The sequence below is a fragment of the Molossus molossus genome, unplaced genomic scaffold (assembly GCF_014108415.1).
Source record: "Molossus molossus isolate mMolMol1 unplaced genomic scaffold, mMolMol1.p scaffold_m16_p_15, whole genome shotgun sequence".
In the NCBI taxonomy this organism is placed as follows: domain Eukaryota; kingdom Metazoa; phylum Chordata; class Mammalia; order Chiroptera; family Molossidae; genus Molossus; species Molossus molossus.
In genome coordinates, this window is record NW_023425350.1 from 52,208,606 (window position 1) to 52,226,944 (window position 18,339).

Genomic DNA, 18,339 nt, shown 5'->3' on the forward strand with positions numbered 1-18,339 from the left:
TCTGAGAGATGCTAGGGAGGAATTTGGTGTATTCAGGACCGAAATAGAGGAGAGTTGCTAGAGAGAGAGCCTGAGGGACATGGGGCATGGGGTGGTAGAGAGCATCCTAAAACCCAGGATACTGGATGTTGCTTTGAAAGCTGCCAGCCCTCTGTAATGCCATCCCTCCTGTCTCCTCTGCCCCATCTATAGTGAAGTCATGAACACGTCCTAAGAGGCAGAGTGGGCAAAGAAGAAACTCCAGCAAAGGGCCAAGTCCCATTTCTGGGTCAATGTGTTGTGGAACCAGCCAGAATTCTTCGATCAAGAACTGACACCACAGGAGGCCCTGAGCATAAAAGTTCCATCCCCACGACAATTCACAGCCATCCGGGGAAGCTCTTGGGTGTCCACAAGGCACAGGGTTGCTTTTATTTAATAACAGTTTTATTGAGATATAATTTACATACCCTACAATTTACCTATTTATAACTATACAATTCAACATCTTCTAGTATATTCAGAGTTGGGCGGCCATCACCACAAGCAATCTTAGAACAGTTCATTGCCTCAGTAAGAAACCCTGCACTGCCAACCATCACCCCTCAAACCCCTCTTCTGCCCCTTCCCCAGCCCTAGGCTTCGCCTATTCTGAACATTTCCTATAAATGGGATAATACAATATGTGGTCTTTTGTTACTGGTTTCTTTCACTTAGCATACTTTCAAGGTTCATCCACGTTGTAGCATGCATCAGTACTTCATTTCTTTTTATTGCCAAATAATATTCCACAGCATGGATATACCACCTTTTGCTTATCCATTTATCAGTTTATGGACATGTGGTTGTTCCCACTTTTGGCCTTTATAAATAATGCTGCTGTGAATGCTCGTGTACAAGTTTGTATGTGGACATGTTTTCATTTCTGGTGGGTATATACCTAGGAGTGAAATAAGTGGGTGTCAGATGGTGACTTTATGTGTAACGTTTTGAAGGACTGCCAGACTACAAATCCACTTCCAAAGTAGCTATACCATTTTACATTCCAATTTCTCTACATCCTCAACAATACTTATTATCTGTGTTTTTTTATTATAGCCATCCTAGTGGGTGTAAAATATCTCAGTATGATTTTGATTTTCATTTCCCTTCTGATTAATTTTGAGCTTTTTTTCAAGTGCTTATTGGCCATTTAGATATCTTCTTTGGAGAAATGTCTATCTACTTAGGTTTTTTTCCCATTTTTAACTGAGACGGGGTGAGAATATATAGAGTTCAGTAACAACACTGATTCAAGCAACACTGATTGACTACTGTATATTATAAAAAGTTAAAAGACAGCCCTGGCCAGTTTGGCTCAACAGTTAGAACGTCAGCCCAACCAAAGAGTCTCGGGTTTGATTCCCAGTTTAGGGCATGTACCTGGGTTGTGGTTCCATTCCCAGCCTGGTCAGGGTAGTTCAGGAGGCAACCAATGGCCATCAATGTCTCTCTCTCTACCTCTCTTCCTCCCTCCCTCTCTCCTACTCTGTCTAAAAAAAATCAATGAAAAAAATATCCTTGGGTGAGGATTAACAACAACAACAAAAAGTTAAAAGGCAAACTGAGGAAAACATTGACAACAAAAATTTATAAAGCATTATTATGTTAACAAGTTTTACAAATCAACAAGAGATACATTAAGACCCTCAAAGAACAATTATATAGTGCTAAACAGATTACTCCCAGAAGAGAAAAACACTGCTAACCAATTGTTTAACCTTTGCTGGTAATCAAAGAGTCAAATTAGAACACCATTGCTACTACCAAATCAGTAAACATTTATTTAAAATCATAATATCCAGTGCTGGTGATATTGTAATAATAGCAAATTACTCAGCCAGCCTCCTCTCATTGCTTGCATCCTTGCCCTCCTTGTGAAGTAGGTACAATTATCCCCATCATGCTGCTGCGGAAACTGAGACACAGAAGTCAAGTAACTTGCCCAAAGTAACCTGCACACCTCTGATGTGAGTACCTGCTTCACTGCAGGGAGAGGTGTAAGTGAATATAAAAACTTGCTGGAGGGCAATTTGGAAGCACATATCAACAGCTTAAAAAAAACAAATGTTCGTTCCCTTTCACCTAGTAATTCTGCTTCCAGGAACCCACGCAAGGAAACCACTGGAGAGGAGCCATTTTGCTCTCTACAGCACTTGTGAAATGACAGGCTTCCCTTCAGATGCTGGGCGAGGGTTGGATGCGTCACAATGCGCATTTGTTATGTGAACTGGCAATGGAAATCAGCTCACTATATAACGCTAAGTGGGAAGCGGTACGAACCGTCTCTACGATATAAAACATCGTAATAGATCATGATTTCTCTGAGTGGTGGGATTGTGGTTTTTGTTTTCCTCATTGTCCTTTTCTGTTGTTGTTGTTTTTTTACAACCAGAACTTATTAATTCTATAATCAGAAACAGAAAGCTAGGGTCTTTCCGTCTGCGCGTGTGCGTTTGATGCTGTTTCCAGGCCTAGTGGGCCCGGGCGGTTGCGATGGCAGGGTTGGCAGGGTTCACAGGCTCCCGGGCTAGGTCCTTCAGCTGGCTCCCGGTGGTCTCGGAGGGGCCAGCTCTGCTCCCACCCGTCCCGCAGCATGAAGTCGAGCCTTGGCTGGCAGACCAGACCTTGAGGACGCAGCGGTGCCACTCAGTGGGCGGGGGCTCCGCGTGCCTCCTCTCCCAGCCCCCGTCCACAAGTGCCTTCATAAAGCAGTGGGAGAAACTCGCTTCCAAGTTCACCTGGAGTAACTCCGAGTCCAAAGTGCCTAGGTGAGCAGGGAGTAGGAGGTCTGGCTGCCGCGTGGGAACCTGCTCGGAGCCTCCCTGGAGGGGCAGGGCCTGGAGCCTGGAGCGGAATGGGTGGGTGGAGGCTATGGAGATGCTGGGCTGGGGCCAGGGCTGGCCTTCTGCGGGGCTTCCGGGGTCCTTGGGAACACTCGGAGACAGCCACTCCCTCCGTGCCCTGACGCCCAGCCAGCCCTGGCCCAGCCTCTGTAAAATGACAGCCTCGCCCACGAGGGACCAGGACCTGCCGCTGCCTCCTGGATCACTCTCCCTTTTCCTCCCTTACCCCAGTATTGACTCTAGCCCAACCGATGAGAGGGACCAGCGGGCAATGAGCAGCTGTTGCGTGTTGTTTGCGGCCGCCTTGGGCAACCTGGAATGGTTGCGGTTCTGTCTGAATCCGGACTTTAGGGAAATCCCCGCTGATAACAAGGTAAGGCCTTGGAGTGCAGGAGCAAGGACCGGGATCCTCCCCTCCCCCCAAGAGCTCCTCGCACAGTGCTCACCTGGCAAAGAGCATCCAGAGGTGTCCTTTTCTGGGCAGATCATCCTAATTCACCTCCCCACTGTGGGAGGGCCATTTGGGGGCATCAAGGAAGAGTGGGAAAGAGGTGTGAGTGACTCCTGGGGGACCGGGGAGGTCAGAGGGAAGAGAGGAAGGGAGCCCCAAGGAATTTCTACCTAGGTTAGGTTTCGGCCCCTAGGGCCCCCATTCTGCTCAGCCTCCTGCCCTCCTCTGGCCACCACAGGGTTTCACTGCCATCCACTTTGCAGCCCAAAGCGGCAAGCTAGAATGCCTGAAGGTGTTGGTAGAGGAGTACAAGTTTCCCGTGGACCTGCCCACCAACAATGGCCAGACACCACTGCACCTCGCCATCCACAGGGAAAACAAGACCACAGTCCTCCCCTGCATCCACTATCTGCTGAAGTGCGGGGCAGCGATCAACACGTGAGTCCAGCCTGTAGCAGGAGAGTGGCTTGGAGGCGGGGCGAAGAGGAACCCACTTCCAGGCGGGCAGATCCATGTAGGACAGGCAGAGGATATGGAGTGACAAGAATTGGGCCCCATGTAAAGAAGTCAGAGAGCCCACATGGTGTACTAGGCAAGAAATTGGGCTCTGGGAGAGGACAGACCTAGTTTATGTCATCTGCCAGCAAACATCGAGACCTCAGGCCAGGCACTCAACCGTAAGCCTCGGTGCTCTTCAGTACATTGGAATCACTGGGGGAGCTCCAGAAACCCAATGCCTGCGTTCCAATCCAGAGGTGGTATTTAGTCTGGGGTGTGGCCTGGGCTTTGGAAGTCTTAAAAGATCCATACGTGTTTCTGACTTGTAGCAGTTTGGGAACTACTTACTGTCTCAGTGTCTTCAACTGAAATTTGGGGAGATGATAGCACCTATCACAACACCATTGTGATGACTTGGAAAATGCATGGAAAGTGCATGGGTGACATATAAGAGACTGCATTCAGTCCAAACATGTACTATGTGCTAAGCACTATGCTACAGGTGAAGGATGCAGCAGTGAACACACAGAAATGGTCCCTGGCCCTCATGAAGCTGATATCCTAGTACAGAAGCAGATAGTAAATTAGCTCAATAATAAATGAAGAAAATGACAGTGTGGTAGTAGTTATGAAGGGAACAAACAGGGTGCTGGAGTGGGGGGTAAAGGGTGCAGGGAGAGGATCTATTTTGGAAGAGGCAGTCACCTCTAAGGTGGTGACATTTCAAATACAACCTGAAGGTGGTGAGCTAGCTATTCAAATAGCCAAAGAAAATTTTCCCAGGCAGAGTGAACATCATGTGCAAAGGCCGAGTGTTGGGACAGAGAGGGACAGAGGTCAGAGGATGAGGTGGAGGATGAGGCAGGGCCCAGGGCACCCAGGCTTGTGCACCACAGCCAGGAATGGGGAAGGGGCAGGAGGGCTGGTTGATTTTTTGTTTTTGTTAATCCTCACCAGGTGATATTTTTCCATTGATTTTTAGATATAGTGAGAGGGAGGGAGGGAGAGAGAGAGAAATATCAGTGTGAGAGAGACATCAATTGGTTGCCTCCCCAGCATGACCCTGACCAGGGCCAGACATCGAACCTGCAACCCACGTATGTGCCCTTGATCGGGAATTGAACCCGAGACCCTTCTCCTTGAGCCAACGCTCTAACCGTTGAGCCAAACCAGCCAGGGCATGCTGCTTGACTTAAGTGGATGAGATCAGTAGTCTCCGAGCTCCAGCCGACCCAGCTCTCCTTCCGGCAGTTCTTCACTGTCCCACACCCCCATAACCAGATGTTGACTGCTCATTTAGTCCGAATCCTCCTCCTACAGCTGAGGACACTGAAGGACAGAGACGGGACATGCTAAGGTCACCCAGTGGGCTGGTGGCAGAGCAGGCGTGGAAGCCCACCTATCTGATAGGTGGATGCCATTTGCCCTTCCTTATTGCCCTCTTCCCCGTGGTGGGGTCTCCACAGTCAGACGTGCAATGGCTCCACACCCCTGCACCTGGCAGCCCGGGAGGACCTGCTGAGCTGTGTGAAGGTCCTGGTGAAGAACGGTGCCAATGTCCATGCCCGAGATGCCATGGGCTGCAAGCCCATCGACTATTGCAAAATATGGAACTACCGTGTCTGTGCTCGGTGAGGGCTTGGGAACCACTCCACCTGCCACCCCCTCTCCCAGCCCTGCCCCTAGGGCCCTCGCTCAACTCAGCCTTCAAGAGGGGGGTCTGGGAAACCAGTGGCTAGGGGATGTCTTTGGGGTTGTCCCCTTCCCAGGATATTTTCCCAGGGGCTTCCCACAGGCCTCACCCCTTTGGTTTAGCACTGCCGTTCTGCCCCGGGCTCCTCATCAGGAGGGTAGTCATCGGACCATCAGACACCTTCCTCTCTCATCTCACAGGAAGTAGTTAGCCAGAGGGGCCTTGGGCAGTGGGGGTGGGTCATCTTGCTATTCTCATCTCTGGCAGCCCCTCCCACACCCACCCAGGCCCTCGGCAGCGGCCAGTCTTCCCAGGTTGAAGCCCAGTCACTGGGGGATGACACGTCCTCGCCTTGGCACCAGGTTCTTGAAGGATGCCATGTGGAAACGCGACAAGAAGGACTTTGCCTGTGAGATGGAGAAACTGAAGCGGCTCAAAGGCCAGCTGGCCCTCATGGAGCAGGACTACCTGACTGAGCAACAAGTAAGGGGTAGGGCTGCCCGGGCACCGGGCCTCAGCTGCATCCAGGCAGATGAGCGGAGGCCGGGTCTCACGGGCACTTAGAGCGGCTAGAAGCAGTCCCCTCCAGAGAGAGCCTCTCCACCTCTAAAATTCTACCCTTGGAAGCCACTCCTTTAGGTCAAAAGTCTGTGTTATAAAGCAAAAGCTGCTTAAATGATCAAGTGTTTATGAAGCCCCTCCTAGTGCAGTGCCTCCTTCTGGTAAGGAGAATCTCTAATGAGACCCGGGTCCTGCCTTAATTGGAAGAACACTGGTTAAAAAGACCCACCCTTTCAACAGACACTGAGCACACACTCTGCTAGGTACCTGCTGGACCCTGAAGCTCCAAAGACCAATGAGAGGTGGTCCTCTCACTCAAGGAGCTTAGAACTTAGTAGGGGAGGTGGGTTATATTCCCACAGAGAAGAGAGCCCAGGCAGAGGGATAATGCTAAGAGGAATCTTTAAAGATGGGCAGCAGTTAGCTACATGAGGAAGTAGGGAAGGGCTGACCCGGCAGAAGGAACAGACAGCTCTGTGGAGAAGCAGAGGCACCTGGAAGCATGGTATATGCCAAGAAGTACAAATTCAGGACAGCCAGGGATTCCAATGTGAGTTGGAGTTTGACAAGCTAGAGATTTGGCAGGGGCCCAGATCAATGACAGATGTTGGCTGGGGAAGAAGAGAGTCACTATAGGATTTTAAGCAGGTGTAATTACATAGGATGCAAGAACCAGAAAACCCAGAAAGAAGATGCTGGGAATCTAAGGGGATCCAGAAGTGGGGAGGGCTTTGGGGCTGACAAATCCAGGACTCCAGCTCTGTTCTGACTGCACTTCTCTCGTTTTCTCAACCCTGCCCTCCTCTGTTGTCAGTGCCTCCCGGTCTCCACAGTCACATATGTGTCCAGAAGAGGCAAAGCCCACCTGTTCCTGTGGCTCTAAACTTTCCCAGAAGTCCTTTCTAGATCTCCCCTCATCTCTTATTGGCCTCAGTTGGAGCATATGTTCCAATCCCTAGAGCTAAAGGAAAGCCATGTGCTGACTGACCTAGGTCTGGGGCAAGGCTGATAGAATTATTGCGAGAGGCTTAGCCTAATCAGAGCCTACCTCCAGAGCTGGGTCAATCTCCAAACCACCCGATGGCTTAGCAACAGTCTGGGAAGTGAGACACTGAGACAGGGGGACAGTTCTGTGGCAAGTTGAAGGTTCAACTATAGCGGAGGCAGGAACACACAGCTAGACCAAGTTATCACCACCCAGCCTGGAGAGCTGGCCAACTACATTCCCTTACATGACTACTCAAGGCCAACTCCTTCCAAGAAGCCTACCCAGATTAGCTCCACTAAGCTCCAGGCCTTTCAAGAACCTGTCTGCTTTCTCCTTCCAGGGTCAAGGATGCAGCTTGCACTTCTCATATGCCTTTCCCTCCCATCAAACCAGAGGCTCTTATAGCAGATCATGTCTCCACTATCACATGGGTTCCTCCCTTAAGACTCAAGATTTCCTGTAGGGCAGAAACTTCCCCCTCAAGTTGAAGACCTCACCTAGGGTAGAGGCTGGGTCTCCATCAGACTGGAGGTCTCCTATGGGAGACGCTCCATCTGCCCCATCAGCCCAGGGCTCTCTTTGGGCAATAGTTGTCACCCCGTCAGAACAAGGGCTCCCATAAGGCAGGGGATTCTCCCATCAGAATCAGGGTTCCCCTGGAGTGGGACGATGTCTGACCAATCACACCTAAGATTTCCAAGGGCTATAGCCAGAAGGGTCTTCTTCCATAGAAGCACAGAAGGAGCAGCCCTCCTCAATTATCTTCTGTCCTCTGATGTTGCAGAAAAGACACCAAATTCTGAAAGAAGCTGATTTCAAGAAGTGGCTCCATCATAAGCTACTGCCCCGAGGTCAATCTCTGATCCACAACACTGAGCAAGTGCCCCGAGCCCCACCCTGGGCCGTCCCCTTCTACAGGACCCCCAAGCCATCCAAGAGCTTCCACCCCTTCCCACGGATGCACCTGCAACAGAAACCACCACCCAAGCTAAAGCCGTTGGTGACACCCACACCCACCTACAAGCAGCCCAGAGTCAGGCAGCCCAAGCTGTGGGATCCTAGCATCAATCCTGCCAGACCCCCCACCACCAAGATCAGCTTCACACAGGGCATCGGCCTGAGTGTGCATCCAGACCCCAGCCTGGAGCACGACTTTGGCAGATTCCTCCAGATCAGATCTGATGGGCATGGTGGTGCGCGGCTGCGCACAGTGGCTGGCAAGCAGGTGGCACCTGTGCCTCAGCTGCCTTTGGAGGTGATAGTCCATGAGCTGTACCCTCAGGTGCGGCCGTGCAGGATGAAGGTGCCCCAGGGCTTCCACTCTGTCAGCATATGGGACGTGGACCGGAAGCAGCACATGAGCGGCACCTTCTGGACCGACACTCTAGCCATGAACCTGCGTGAGACATTTGACGAAGCCTTCCTGGCAGCGGTGCGAGCCCATCGAGGGCTCCCCATTCTGCCCTCCCTCCAACCGCCCCCATAAACTTATTTTGGTAACCTCTCCACTTGAGCCAGTGAAGGCTGAGGAATGGCCATTCATGTTGGGGACGGGAAAAGGGGAGGACTCCCACAGGCTTCCTATTCCCAAGATTAAGGATCGAAGCCCCTGCCTACCAACAAAAGCCCAGATCCCAGGTCTCCCTTCTCTTCATAAAGAATCTCTTGGACACCCCCCCCCCCCCAGAGGATTCAAATTAGGGCATCAGCTCAAAGATCAGAGTGGCGGTCAATTTCTATCCTAGGCCCTAGCATTGTAAAAGTAACACTTTGGTGTCCCATTTACTCCCTCCTCCCCTCAAACAGCCCCCAGGGACAGGCTTCCAGGGTGAGGAACCTCTGGGAAACCTGCCTCTTGTGCAGACCAAATCCTGTCACTGCAGGCTCCAGGCCTCGTGCTGCATCTCCAGATCCAGAAGGGGTGGGAGGCAGCCAGGGTGTCACCCCGCCTTGGGCTTCCCTGCCACTGTGGTTTCTGCAGGTCAGGAAGCAAAGGTGGCATATCAGGGCAGGGTGGGGAGGGAGGACCTCTGGCTTCGGCTGAGGCTATGAAAGCACTTGTACTTCCTCCAGGAAACTAGCCTCCACTCCCTGCTATCCGTTGTACAGATCACTACGAATCATTCATTAAACAAACATTTATTGAGTTCTATGTGCCAGGCTCCAAGCCAGGCATTGTTGATACAAAAATTGAAGGACAGTCCCTGCCCTCACGGAGCTTACAGTCTAGTGAGATAGACCAGTATGCAGGCAAGCCCAGAGTGATCTGGGTGGTATCTGGGGTGGGCAGGGGGAAGGGGACATTCAGAGCTCCTTGCACGAAGTAAAATCTTAAGTTGAGAACTAACAGAGAAGATGCCCAGGTGAACAGAAGAAAGGGGAATCAAAGTTGGCATCTCTGGATACAGGAGGCTGGGGCCCAGAGCGCGAGGTGGCACGCGATGAGGCCAGAGAGGCGAGCAGGAAGCAGGATACCACAAGTCTCAAAGCCATGCTAAGGGGTCGGGATTTTGTCCTGAAGGCGGTGGGGAGCATTGGAAAGTTGTAGGCCAGGAAGTGACTTGATCAGCTATGCATTTTAGAAAGACAACTCTGCCTATGGGACAGAGAAGCAGGAGGCTGTCACAACAATCCAGGGGAAAGCTGATGACACAGGGAGTGGCTCTAAGAGATGTTAAGACGGCAACCTTGACAGTTTTTAGAGGTTGGATATGGGGGCAAAGAGAGAAAGCAGGGATTGAAAGTAGGTTTCTGGTCTGGCTCCTGAGTGAAATTGGGGCCACGGCAGGTATCCCAAAAGAGGCAAGTTTGCAGAGGACAGCAACAAATGCCATCTGGGCGATGAAAGGTGTTTCTGCACCCAAAGGCAGCAGAACTGTGGTTCAGAAGCCCAGCAGGGATGTTGGGGCTGGAGGTCAACTCTCATTTCCTTGGCAGTTGAATCCATTAGCATGCACGGGCTCCTCCTAGGAGCCCAGACAGGACCCTGAGAAACGCCACCGTGCACGAAGCGCGGGGAGAAGCCTGCATAGGACGCCGGAAGGAGAAGCCACAGAGGTAGGAAGAGAACTGGCCGCAGAAGTGCGATTCATGAAGCTGGGGGTGAGTAGCTGCAGAGACCCAGCGAGATAGGAAAGGGTTCACTAGATTTAGCACAGAAAGGCCACTGGCAACCCCCGGGAGAGCACTGGCAGTGGAGCGAGCGGAGGGGCAAAGCCACGTCGTCGGGGTGAGGAACAAAGTGGACAGCAAGGGAGGGCAGGACCCGGCAGCGAGGATGATGTCGGGCCCCCAGTGTCCTCTACTGTGTCCCCGCTGGTCTGCATAGGATAAAAGGGCCTGGCGATCTCATTCCCAGTGAGAGAAGACCACAATGTGCTGCGCCCCCCAGGGAAAGGGGAAGGCTGGTGTTGTTAAGAGAACAGGAAATGCTAAAGCCAAGGAAATGAAGGGCTACAGTGGGGCCTGAGGCAGGATGGAGGAAAGATTTTCAAGCACAGGGGTCTTCCTAGGGGCTTAAAGGTACTACATGTGTGCAGTCCATCTCTGCACTTGCCACCCTCGCTGTGAGGTATAAGACATGGCCAGAAACGGCTCGCATGGGGGCTTCATTCCGATGTGTACGGCTGAGTATCTGCAAGGCACTGTAGTTGGAGTGCAAGGTTAACATTGCTGGTCTGTGCCCGGGACCTGGCCTGCCTTCGTAGAAGCCCGAGGTCATCTCTCCGGGAGCTGAGCACACAGAGAGGACCAGCCCTGAGTGCTCTCAGTGACGAACAACTTCTCCCACCAGCTCCATTTCTTAAAAAACAGGCTGTAGCCTAGATTGCTGGAAGCCAAGTTTTACTTGGTTTCTCCTTGAGGCTGACACAGAATTCTGCCAGAAACCACTCCTTTTCTCCAGGGAAGACTTATAAATAGGGTATTGTAGATGTTGCTCTGAAAATCTAACCCAGTCCCAAACCGTACCCTCGGCCCCGCTGACAGTCATGGAGCCTTGGGGAAAGAAGAAATAGAAGAAAACAGAGGGGCACAAGAAAGACTGCCTCCACCGCCACGCCCCAGCCCCGGACCGGGCTCAGCTCCTCCTCTCTGCCCCCTTCCCACCAAGGGCCAGAAGAACAGTCCCTTCAGAAAGGCAAGAGCCAATCCCAGAAAAGGAACCCCCAGGGCAGAAAAGCCCATCCGGTCCAGGGCAGAAGGTCAGCAGGAAGAAAGATGAACTTTCAGGGTATTAAGGCAACAGTGCCACCTAGAATTTTTATTCAAACAGAAATCAGTCTTGGACAAAAATCACAGTTCAACAGCAAAAAACTATTTCTCTGGGAACTGCCAAGCCATGGCCCCACCCCATGGCCCTCTGCCCAAAGAACTTATCACTGTCTGCTCTCCAGCTTCATGGCCCCTGCCCTGCCTGCCCGGCTGCGCCAGAACCTCCTGACCCAGCATGGAAGGGGCGGGGAGGGCCACAGGGAGCTCAGCTTCTACAACCAGGTGGACCACGGCCTCTGGCTAAGCAGGCTCTGCCACCTCCCTGGGGCCTCCGAGGTCACAGCCTCTAGTAGCGTCAGATCTGAGCCAAGCTGAGCATCCTGAGGAAGGTGAGGCTGGGAACTTCAGGAAAAGCTGCAGGAAGTCAGTCCAGGGCTGGGGGAAGATGCCTTCCAGACTCACAGCCCCCACCTAGTACAGCGGCCCAAGGGCCTGACTCTCCTGATCTTGCCCCCACATCCCCTCCCCAAGTGGGTCAGTACATCTTCTGACGACTGGGTAGAATTGCCTCTTTGATGAAGGAGAAGACAACCAGGATCCCTAAGCGTTTGCCCCGCTTGCCTTTGGTGAAGTAATTGGAGACCACGTCATCTGTGGAGACACAGGCAGGGAGATGAGTGTGTGTGTGTCTGAGTGAGCACAGCTCTCCCCACCTGAAGCCCAAGGGTCTCGCATCACAGGGCTGGGCTCCGGCTCCCCCAGCCCTCAGGCCTGGCTGGCATCCTCCCGCCGTGACCCTCACGAACCCCTTCTCACCTCCTGGCTGCACGGTGGAGGGCAGGACGTTCTCCCCAGCTGACAGGGACACAAAGAACGCAAACGGGATAATCCACAGACAGAAAGTGAAATAGGCCAGGACCTGGCAACGAGAGAGACTGAGAAGAAAGTGCCCCTGGAGGTGCCAAGGGTGGGCTGGGCATGGTCGCCTTGTATCTGAGAGGTGGTCAAGAGTGCACAGAAGCCCCCACGCTGACCTCTGAAGGGGGCTAGGGCCTGGTTAGCAGAGACAGGACATCCTCAGACATGGAGATAGCACAGTGGGGAAAGGGGGAGGCTGAATGTAACTGAGTGTGGCCATAATCCCCAAATTTTGGTCGCTAGGACAAGGAACTCCTCTGAACTGGGGACAGATGGAAGGCAAAATCATGATGGACCCACACTCCCCAAGGAAGTGACCTTGTTCTTCCTCAGGGGTCCAGACTGGAGTAGCAGGGTGTGGAGAAATCCTGAGAGGAGAAGGCCTTAACAAGGCCACCAGGAAGAGCTGGGGTTTGGGGCTGCACCCCAACACAGCCCTATGACATCTGCATCAGACAAGGCCACTCCACTGACCCTTCCTGGACTCACGGTGTCAGGCCGGGATCCTGCGAGACCCAAAGGACTCACGGGGGGGGGGCAGTGTCCTCCCCATCCCAGCTGAAGGGATCCCTGCTCCTCATCCATACTGTTTTCTACAATCATCTATACTAAGTGTTTTAGAAACGTGTTATCCCTAAATGGCCTCAGTTTCAAATCATAGCTAGGTTCAAAAAGCGAATCATGCAAGTCGCCTTCATCCTTTTGTTCCTATTAATAGTTTAATGAACTAAACACTTCTTACCTCTGAGAAAGGATAATATTCCTCCGCAAAAAACTGAAATGCTAGGTAATGATTCACCACCACTAGTCCTGTCGAGGGAATGAAGAGTCAGTTAGTCTGGAGAGAACAACATAAAAGCTGGACTTTTAACTTTCAAAAGGCTCCCGGGAGTTGAAGCCCTGAATTTTAGTCCTAACTTTACACCCGACTCAGAGCACGGCTTTGGGCCAAGTACACCACTCTTCAGGACTGTTTTCCATCTGTTAATGGGAGAGTTGGCCTGGCCGGTGTGGCTCAGTGGTTGAGCGTCGACCCATGCACCAAGAGGTTGCTGGTTCGATTCCCGGTCAGGGCACATGCCCAGGTTGTGGGCCCAATCCCATGTGAGGGGCATGCAGGAGGCGGCCAGTCAATGTTCTCTCTCTCACTGATGTTTCTATCTCTCCCTCTCCCTTCCTCTCTCTCTCTAAAATCAATAAAGAAAAAAAAATTTTTTTAAATGGGAGAGTTAGCATCCACCTGCCCACTGCAGAGGGAATGCATGAGTGAAATCAGAAGGCAGGTAAAGCCCTTGAAATGTCATAAAAAACAGACGGCAGTGTCACATCCTCCGAAGCACCATGACAATTAACCTGGTTTTTCATGGATGTGAGTCCTGATGAGAGCTCTCCCATGGGTAGTGGGTGGAAGAAGTCATGAGTGCAAAGGTCACATACGCCCAAGAGATTCCACTCCAAACTGGGCAGCAGGGAGAAGGACTCCTCCAATAAAGAGCACTCCCCAAGAATAAAAGGGCACAGTGTGCTAGACACTTTAGGGGTGCAGTCTTAAGGTTCCTCAAAATTCTGGGGGAGTCGTTCCTTAACCTGCCCCAGGATAAGACCCACTGGTCTGAATGAGTATGTTCTGGACCTCCTTAGTGTGCAGCCGAATTTATGGGAGGGAGGGAGCAAGCAGATCCTGGGGGCAGGCTGCTCAGAGACAGGCAGCCCCACCTGATCCCATGGTGAGGGCAAGTGCAGGCACCAGAACAAAGCATCCCCCAAACTGAACACTTAGCACACACGCCTCAGCCAGCTGCCACTCGTCTCCTCTGGCCTCTCCCTCCTAAGGCAGAGACCACAACTCCGGCATGTCGGCGCCCTCAGCACCAGGAGGCGCTGGGGGAGACGGTGGTGCCTTATGCCCATAGAGTCTTTCAGAAAAACCCAGGCATCTAAAGGGCAGGTCAGGGGAGCCTGCTGCTGGGGCTTGGGGGGATTGCGGTGGAGAGCCCTCTTCCCTAAAAAGATGTAAAAGGGGCCTGGTCTCCAGGGAAAGGCTCCCCAACCAAACCCGAGTGAACAAATCCTTTGATAAAATCACACTAAGGCATGCAGAGAAGAGACCAGGTCTAGCTTGAATCCTGCACCCTCATTGTGGACAATATTCTTCCCAGGTTCTCCCACAGGAATAGAAAAGTAGCTCTATAAACCCCCAATCCCATCTGATATCCTGACTGAAGGCTAGGATGACTAGCAAGGATTAATGGGAGAAAAGGCAATCCTGGTAACCAAAACCTTTCCAGAACCTTTTCTGTGACTATCAATAAATATCTCTAAGTACCTCATTGTGCCTATGAGTCTCCTAGACATCATCTTTGAACAGATGGAGAGGCGAAGGCCCAGAGAGGGAAAATGACTCCCTTGGGTCAGAGAGCGGTAGCAGGGCAAAGGCAGGAAGGCCAGGGTCCTCCAAACACATTTGTCAACCCCAAGGTAGCTGTCTGCAGGGGACCCACAGCCTCATGAAACTCCAGTCTTAAACATGACTTTGGGCCAGAGGACTGGATGGGACGCTGCCTGCCTGCCAGAGAAGGGCTTTGGGCTTTTCTTGGACAGGGAGTTTCTTAGGGGCTCTAACAACTCAGCAAGCCCACTTCTTCTCTCTTCCTAAACGGTCTTCATACTTACCTCCCCGAGAAAGCCCTCCCTGTCTGAGTGTCTCACCCCCAACCCCACCAAATTCTAGTCATTTAAGCCAAGGTGGGCTCTAGGCTCCTCACAGGTGAGAAACCTGTCTTCCCAATCAGCCTGGCCTCCTGGAGGACCTCAGTGGCTTGCCTCTTCTCTAAACCCCTTCAGTGCCATGGACATAGCTAGGCACATCCAACCACCTCAGCTGCCTCAACTCTGCCCCCGCTCACCGCACGACAGGATGAAGTTAGGCGAGGTCAGCATGATGAAGGGGAAGGTCTGGAGGAGGCCAAAGTAGACGAGGTTGGTGAAGAGGCCCACGCCAATCATGCAGGTGGGGAAGCGCTCAAAAACGTAGAGGCCAATCAGCACAGCTGTGGAGAACTGAAACAAGCAGAGGCACACAGTGCAGGGAGCCTCTTCCAGGCAGTCTTCCTGGACTCATTAACCCTCAGCCCACTTGGGGCAACACCAGATTCATGCTTCAATTTCACCTCATTTCAATCACAGGTCTGATCTCCCCAAACAAGCTTCTCGGCTCCCAAAGGTTAACATCTTTAAATGCCATTCTCAAAATGTGTGACAGCAACCCACAGTAACAGTTTACACTGTGACCCCAACACACATATACATATATATGATCAAAGTTCAACTTTCAATTATAATCTTTTCTATCCTATTTTTAATACTAATCATGACCTAATGTACTGATAATACAACCCAATAATGAATCATATGTAAAGTTTGAAAATGCTGTTCTGAAGGACTTAGTTGTCAGCATCAACAATGACAATTAGTTAAATGAAGGTCAAATTCCTGTAACAACACCCATAAGCTGACCTCTGAACCTAGTGCTGAGAGCCACCACTTGTCTCCACTACTAACTCCCCACCTCAGGCCAAGCCCAAAGTGGAAATGGTTGCTGACACCTGGTGACCTAGAGGATTGGACACCTGTTCAAATGTGCCCCCACCCCTATCCCCAGCCTTTCCTGCAGTTAGCAGAAATCCATCCACCAGCTGTCACTCCTGTGGCTTTGACATCAATGGCAAGGATTGTGTCTTCAGAAAGAGAAGCTTTCCATGAGACCCAGGAAGGGCAGGGCCTGGGCCAGAGAAGGTATCTCCCCCTCTTAGGACTAGTCATTTGATCCACTGAGAAAGAAGGAATGAACAAGTACTCAAAACTGTCCTTAAGGTTCCTCTCAGTTCCAAATGCTGTGAGCAGAGCGAGGGGCTAGAGACAGTGGAAGACAGCCAAGCAAAGGCAAAGCCATGGTCTTGTCAACAGAAAATGAGCACTCAGCTGTCACCTTAAGGAACTGAGAACAGGGTCTGCAGTGAAGCAATGCCACTTAGGGAAGGAGGCAAAGACCTGGGCCCAGGAGAGCACACCCAAAGTATAAGGCCCAGGGCAGGGAGGTAGGGGCGGTACCCTCAGGAAAGAGCAGGGACAGAGGTCTTACCATCCACTCCATACTTTCCCCACTTCTTCCTTTTGAGGCAGGGCAAAAGAGTGAGGGTGAATCTTGGGAGAAGCTGCCACTTACCCAGATCATGTATTTTATGATCCTGCTGGTGGCCACTGTGTATTCTTCTATCAGTTCTGCCAGGTAATAGAGTCCAGCCGCTGCAGGGTCGGGAAGAGGAGCAAGCAAAGAGAACATTAGCCAGGGTCACTCCCATGATCACGGTCATCCCTTTCTCTGCAGCTGGGTCCCCATCACCCCTCGCGGACTCCAGAAGGCAAGGAACAAACCAAACAACCCATGTTGTTGACTTCCAAAGTCCTTAAAAGTAAAACTTTATCAGGGCAACTAAGGAGAGATTTCATAAAAGTGGAAACCTGTATCTGAGGACTCAGCACTCTGCTAACCTCTGACCCCCTAAGGGGGAATTTCATTCACTCATTCAATAAATATCTGTTGGGCCTTTCATAGGGGCCAGGTGCTGGGCTGAGTGCTGAGAATAAAGGCAATGTCCCTTCTCTAACCCAGTAAGGGTAGGCGTGGAGTAAGCGCGCAGGAGGAAGGGGAATCAGAGGATTCCGGGGTGACAAGTGCTGTTTTAGGTAAAGTAGGGGCACTGCTGGGCCATCAAACCCCGCACGGAGGGCTTTCCGGAGGAGGTGAGATCTCAGCTGAGAAACACAGCTGGTACCAGCCAGACGGGGTAAGCCCGTCGAAGTCGGAGTAAGTTCGAAGGGCCCCAGGCGAAAGGGCGGCGGTACTAGGGAAAAGTTCGGCGCTGGCGGCCCCCGGGGGTGGGCGCGGCGGTGGGCGGCGCGGGGCACTGGGAGACACTCCCCGGCACTGCTGGGGCGGGCTTTGTGACACCTGGAAGGACCCGAGTCCGGCTGGGCTGCTGGGAGCCGCAGGAGGGCAAGACCAGGCGGGACGAAGGTGGGTATGCAAGGCCGGGAGCACCGGGCCGGGCTCTCCGGATGGCTCCGGCGCCCTGGCGAGGCGAGACCGGCGAGCACGGGTGCCGAGGTGGGAGGGAGCCCGCGCGCACTGGGGTCGCGCACTCTCACCGACGGCCAGCGTGATGAAGGACACCTGGATGAAGAGCGACAGCCAGCTCAGCACGTACATGAACCACATGGCGCCCCTGCCCTGCCCGGCCCCTGACCGCCGGGACGGGCCTCCGCGCTCGGGCTCCGACGACACGGAGCCGCCGCCACCGCTGCCGCGTCCCCGCCCCGCGGACGGCCGGACCGCCGTGCGCCGCCGCCGAGAGGAGCCGGGCCCGAGCGTCGCCCCGGCCGGGTGTAGACTAGCGCCGCCCGCCGGCGCGGAGGGCCAGCCGCTGCTGCCCCGAGAGGCGCCCGCTGGCGGCCCGCCCGTTTCCCGGGCTGAACGGAGAGGGTGGTCGGTGACGCAGCCCAGGGGAGGCCGGACAACCCAGAGCGGCGAGCAGGCGGCGCCACCACAGGAAGACACCCTCCGGCCACTCCCTGTGCACTCTCGCGCCCGCCTGGAGAGGGGTGCCGGACCCCCCAAGCCCCAGCAACATCCGGCCAGCAGCCTCCGGGATTTTCCACAGGTGTTTCTCTTGCCCTGCGGGTAACAGGGACAGAACTATTGGGTGCCTGCCGAGTGCCAGGCACTGTGCTAAAGGCGAGGCGGTGTGTTCGTGAGCGACATTGACTCCATGATGTATGTCATTTCATGGACGGGGCAGCTGGGGCCAGGAAGGTTACCTTGGCTCGGGTTACACACCTGGGCAGCGGCGCAGGCAGGAGTTGGGCACTTTGATCGGTCATGCTCAAGCCTAACTCTCCTATTGGCTGAGTTCCTTTGGGTAAGTGCACCTCTGTGTCGCCTACAACTCGCCCAGTACGGGATACGCAAGGCGCCCTCTAGACGTTGAATGCACGTACTACACCCCTGGGAGAGTTGCTGGAGCCGCACTAGGAGCCAGACAGCCCTTGTCAGGAAGTCCCCCATCTAGTGGCTCACACAGGTATGCAAAATTAG

At 53.0% G+C, this 18,339-nt stretch overlaps 2 protein-coding genes across 2 annotated transcripts; one reads left to right on the forward strand and one right to left on the reverse strand.

The window, feature by feature from the left end:
- Positions 1 to 2,514: 2,514 nt before the first annotated feature.
- Positions 2,515 to 8,541, forward strand: ANKRD53 (ankyrin repeat domain 53). Its single transcript, XM_036262418.1, has 6 exons — positions 2,515 to 2,789; positions 3,096 to 3,237; positions 3,554 to 3,753; positions 5,280 to 5,444; positions 5,869 to 5,989; positions 7,840 to 8,541. The coding sequence occupies exons 1-6, from the start codon at positions 2,515 to 2,517 to the stop codon at positions 8,539 to 8,541; spliced, it is 1,605 nt and encodes a 534-aa protein (XP_036118311.1).
- Positions 8,542 to 9,178: 637 nt separating this feature from the next.
- On the reverse strand, positions 9,179 to 17,533 carry TEX261 (testis expressed 261). Its single transcript, XM_036263353.1, has 6 exons — positions 17,394 to 17,533; positions 16,411 to 16,490; positions 15,092 to 15,245; positions 12,928 to 12,995; positions 12,084 to 12,186; positions 9,179 to 11,918 (listed from the first exon to the last, which is right to left on the reverse strand). Exons 1-6 carry the CDS (start codon positions 17,461 to 17,463, stop codon positions 11,803 to 11,805), a joined length of 591 nt encoding a protein of 196 aa, XP_036119246.1. The 5' UTR covers positions 17,464 to 17,533; the 3' UTR covers positions 9,179 to 11,802.
- Between the last annotated feature and the right edge of the window lie 806 nt (positions 17,534 to 18,339).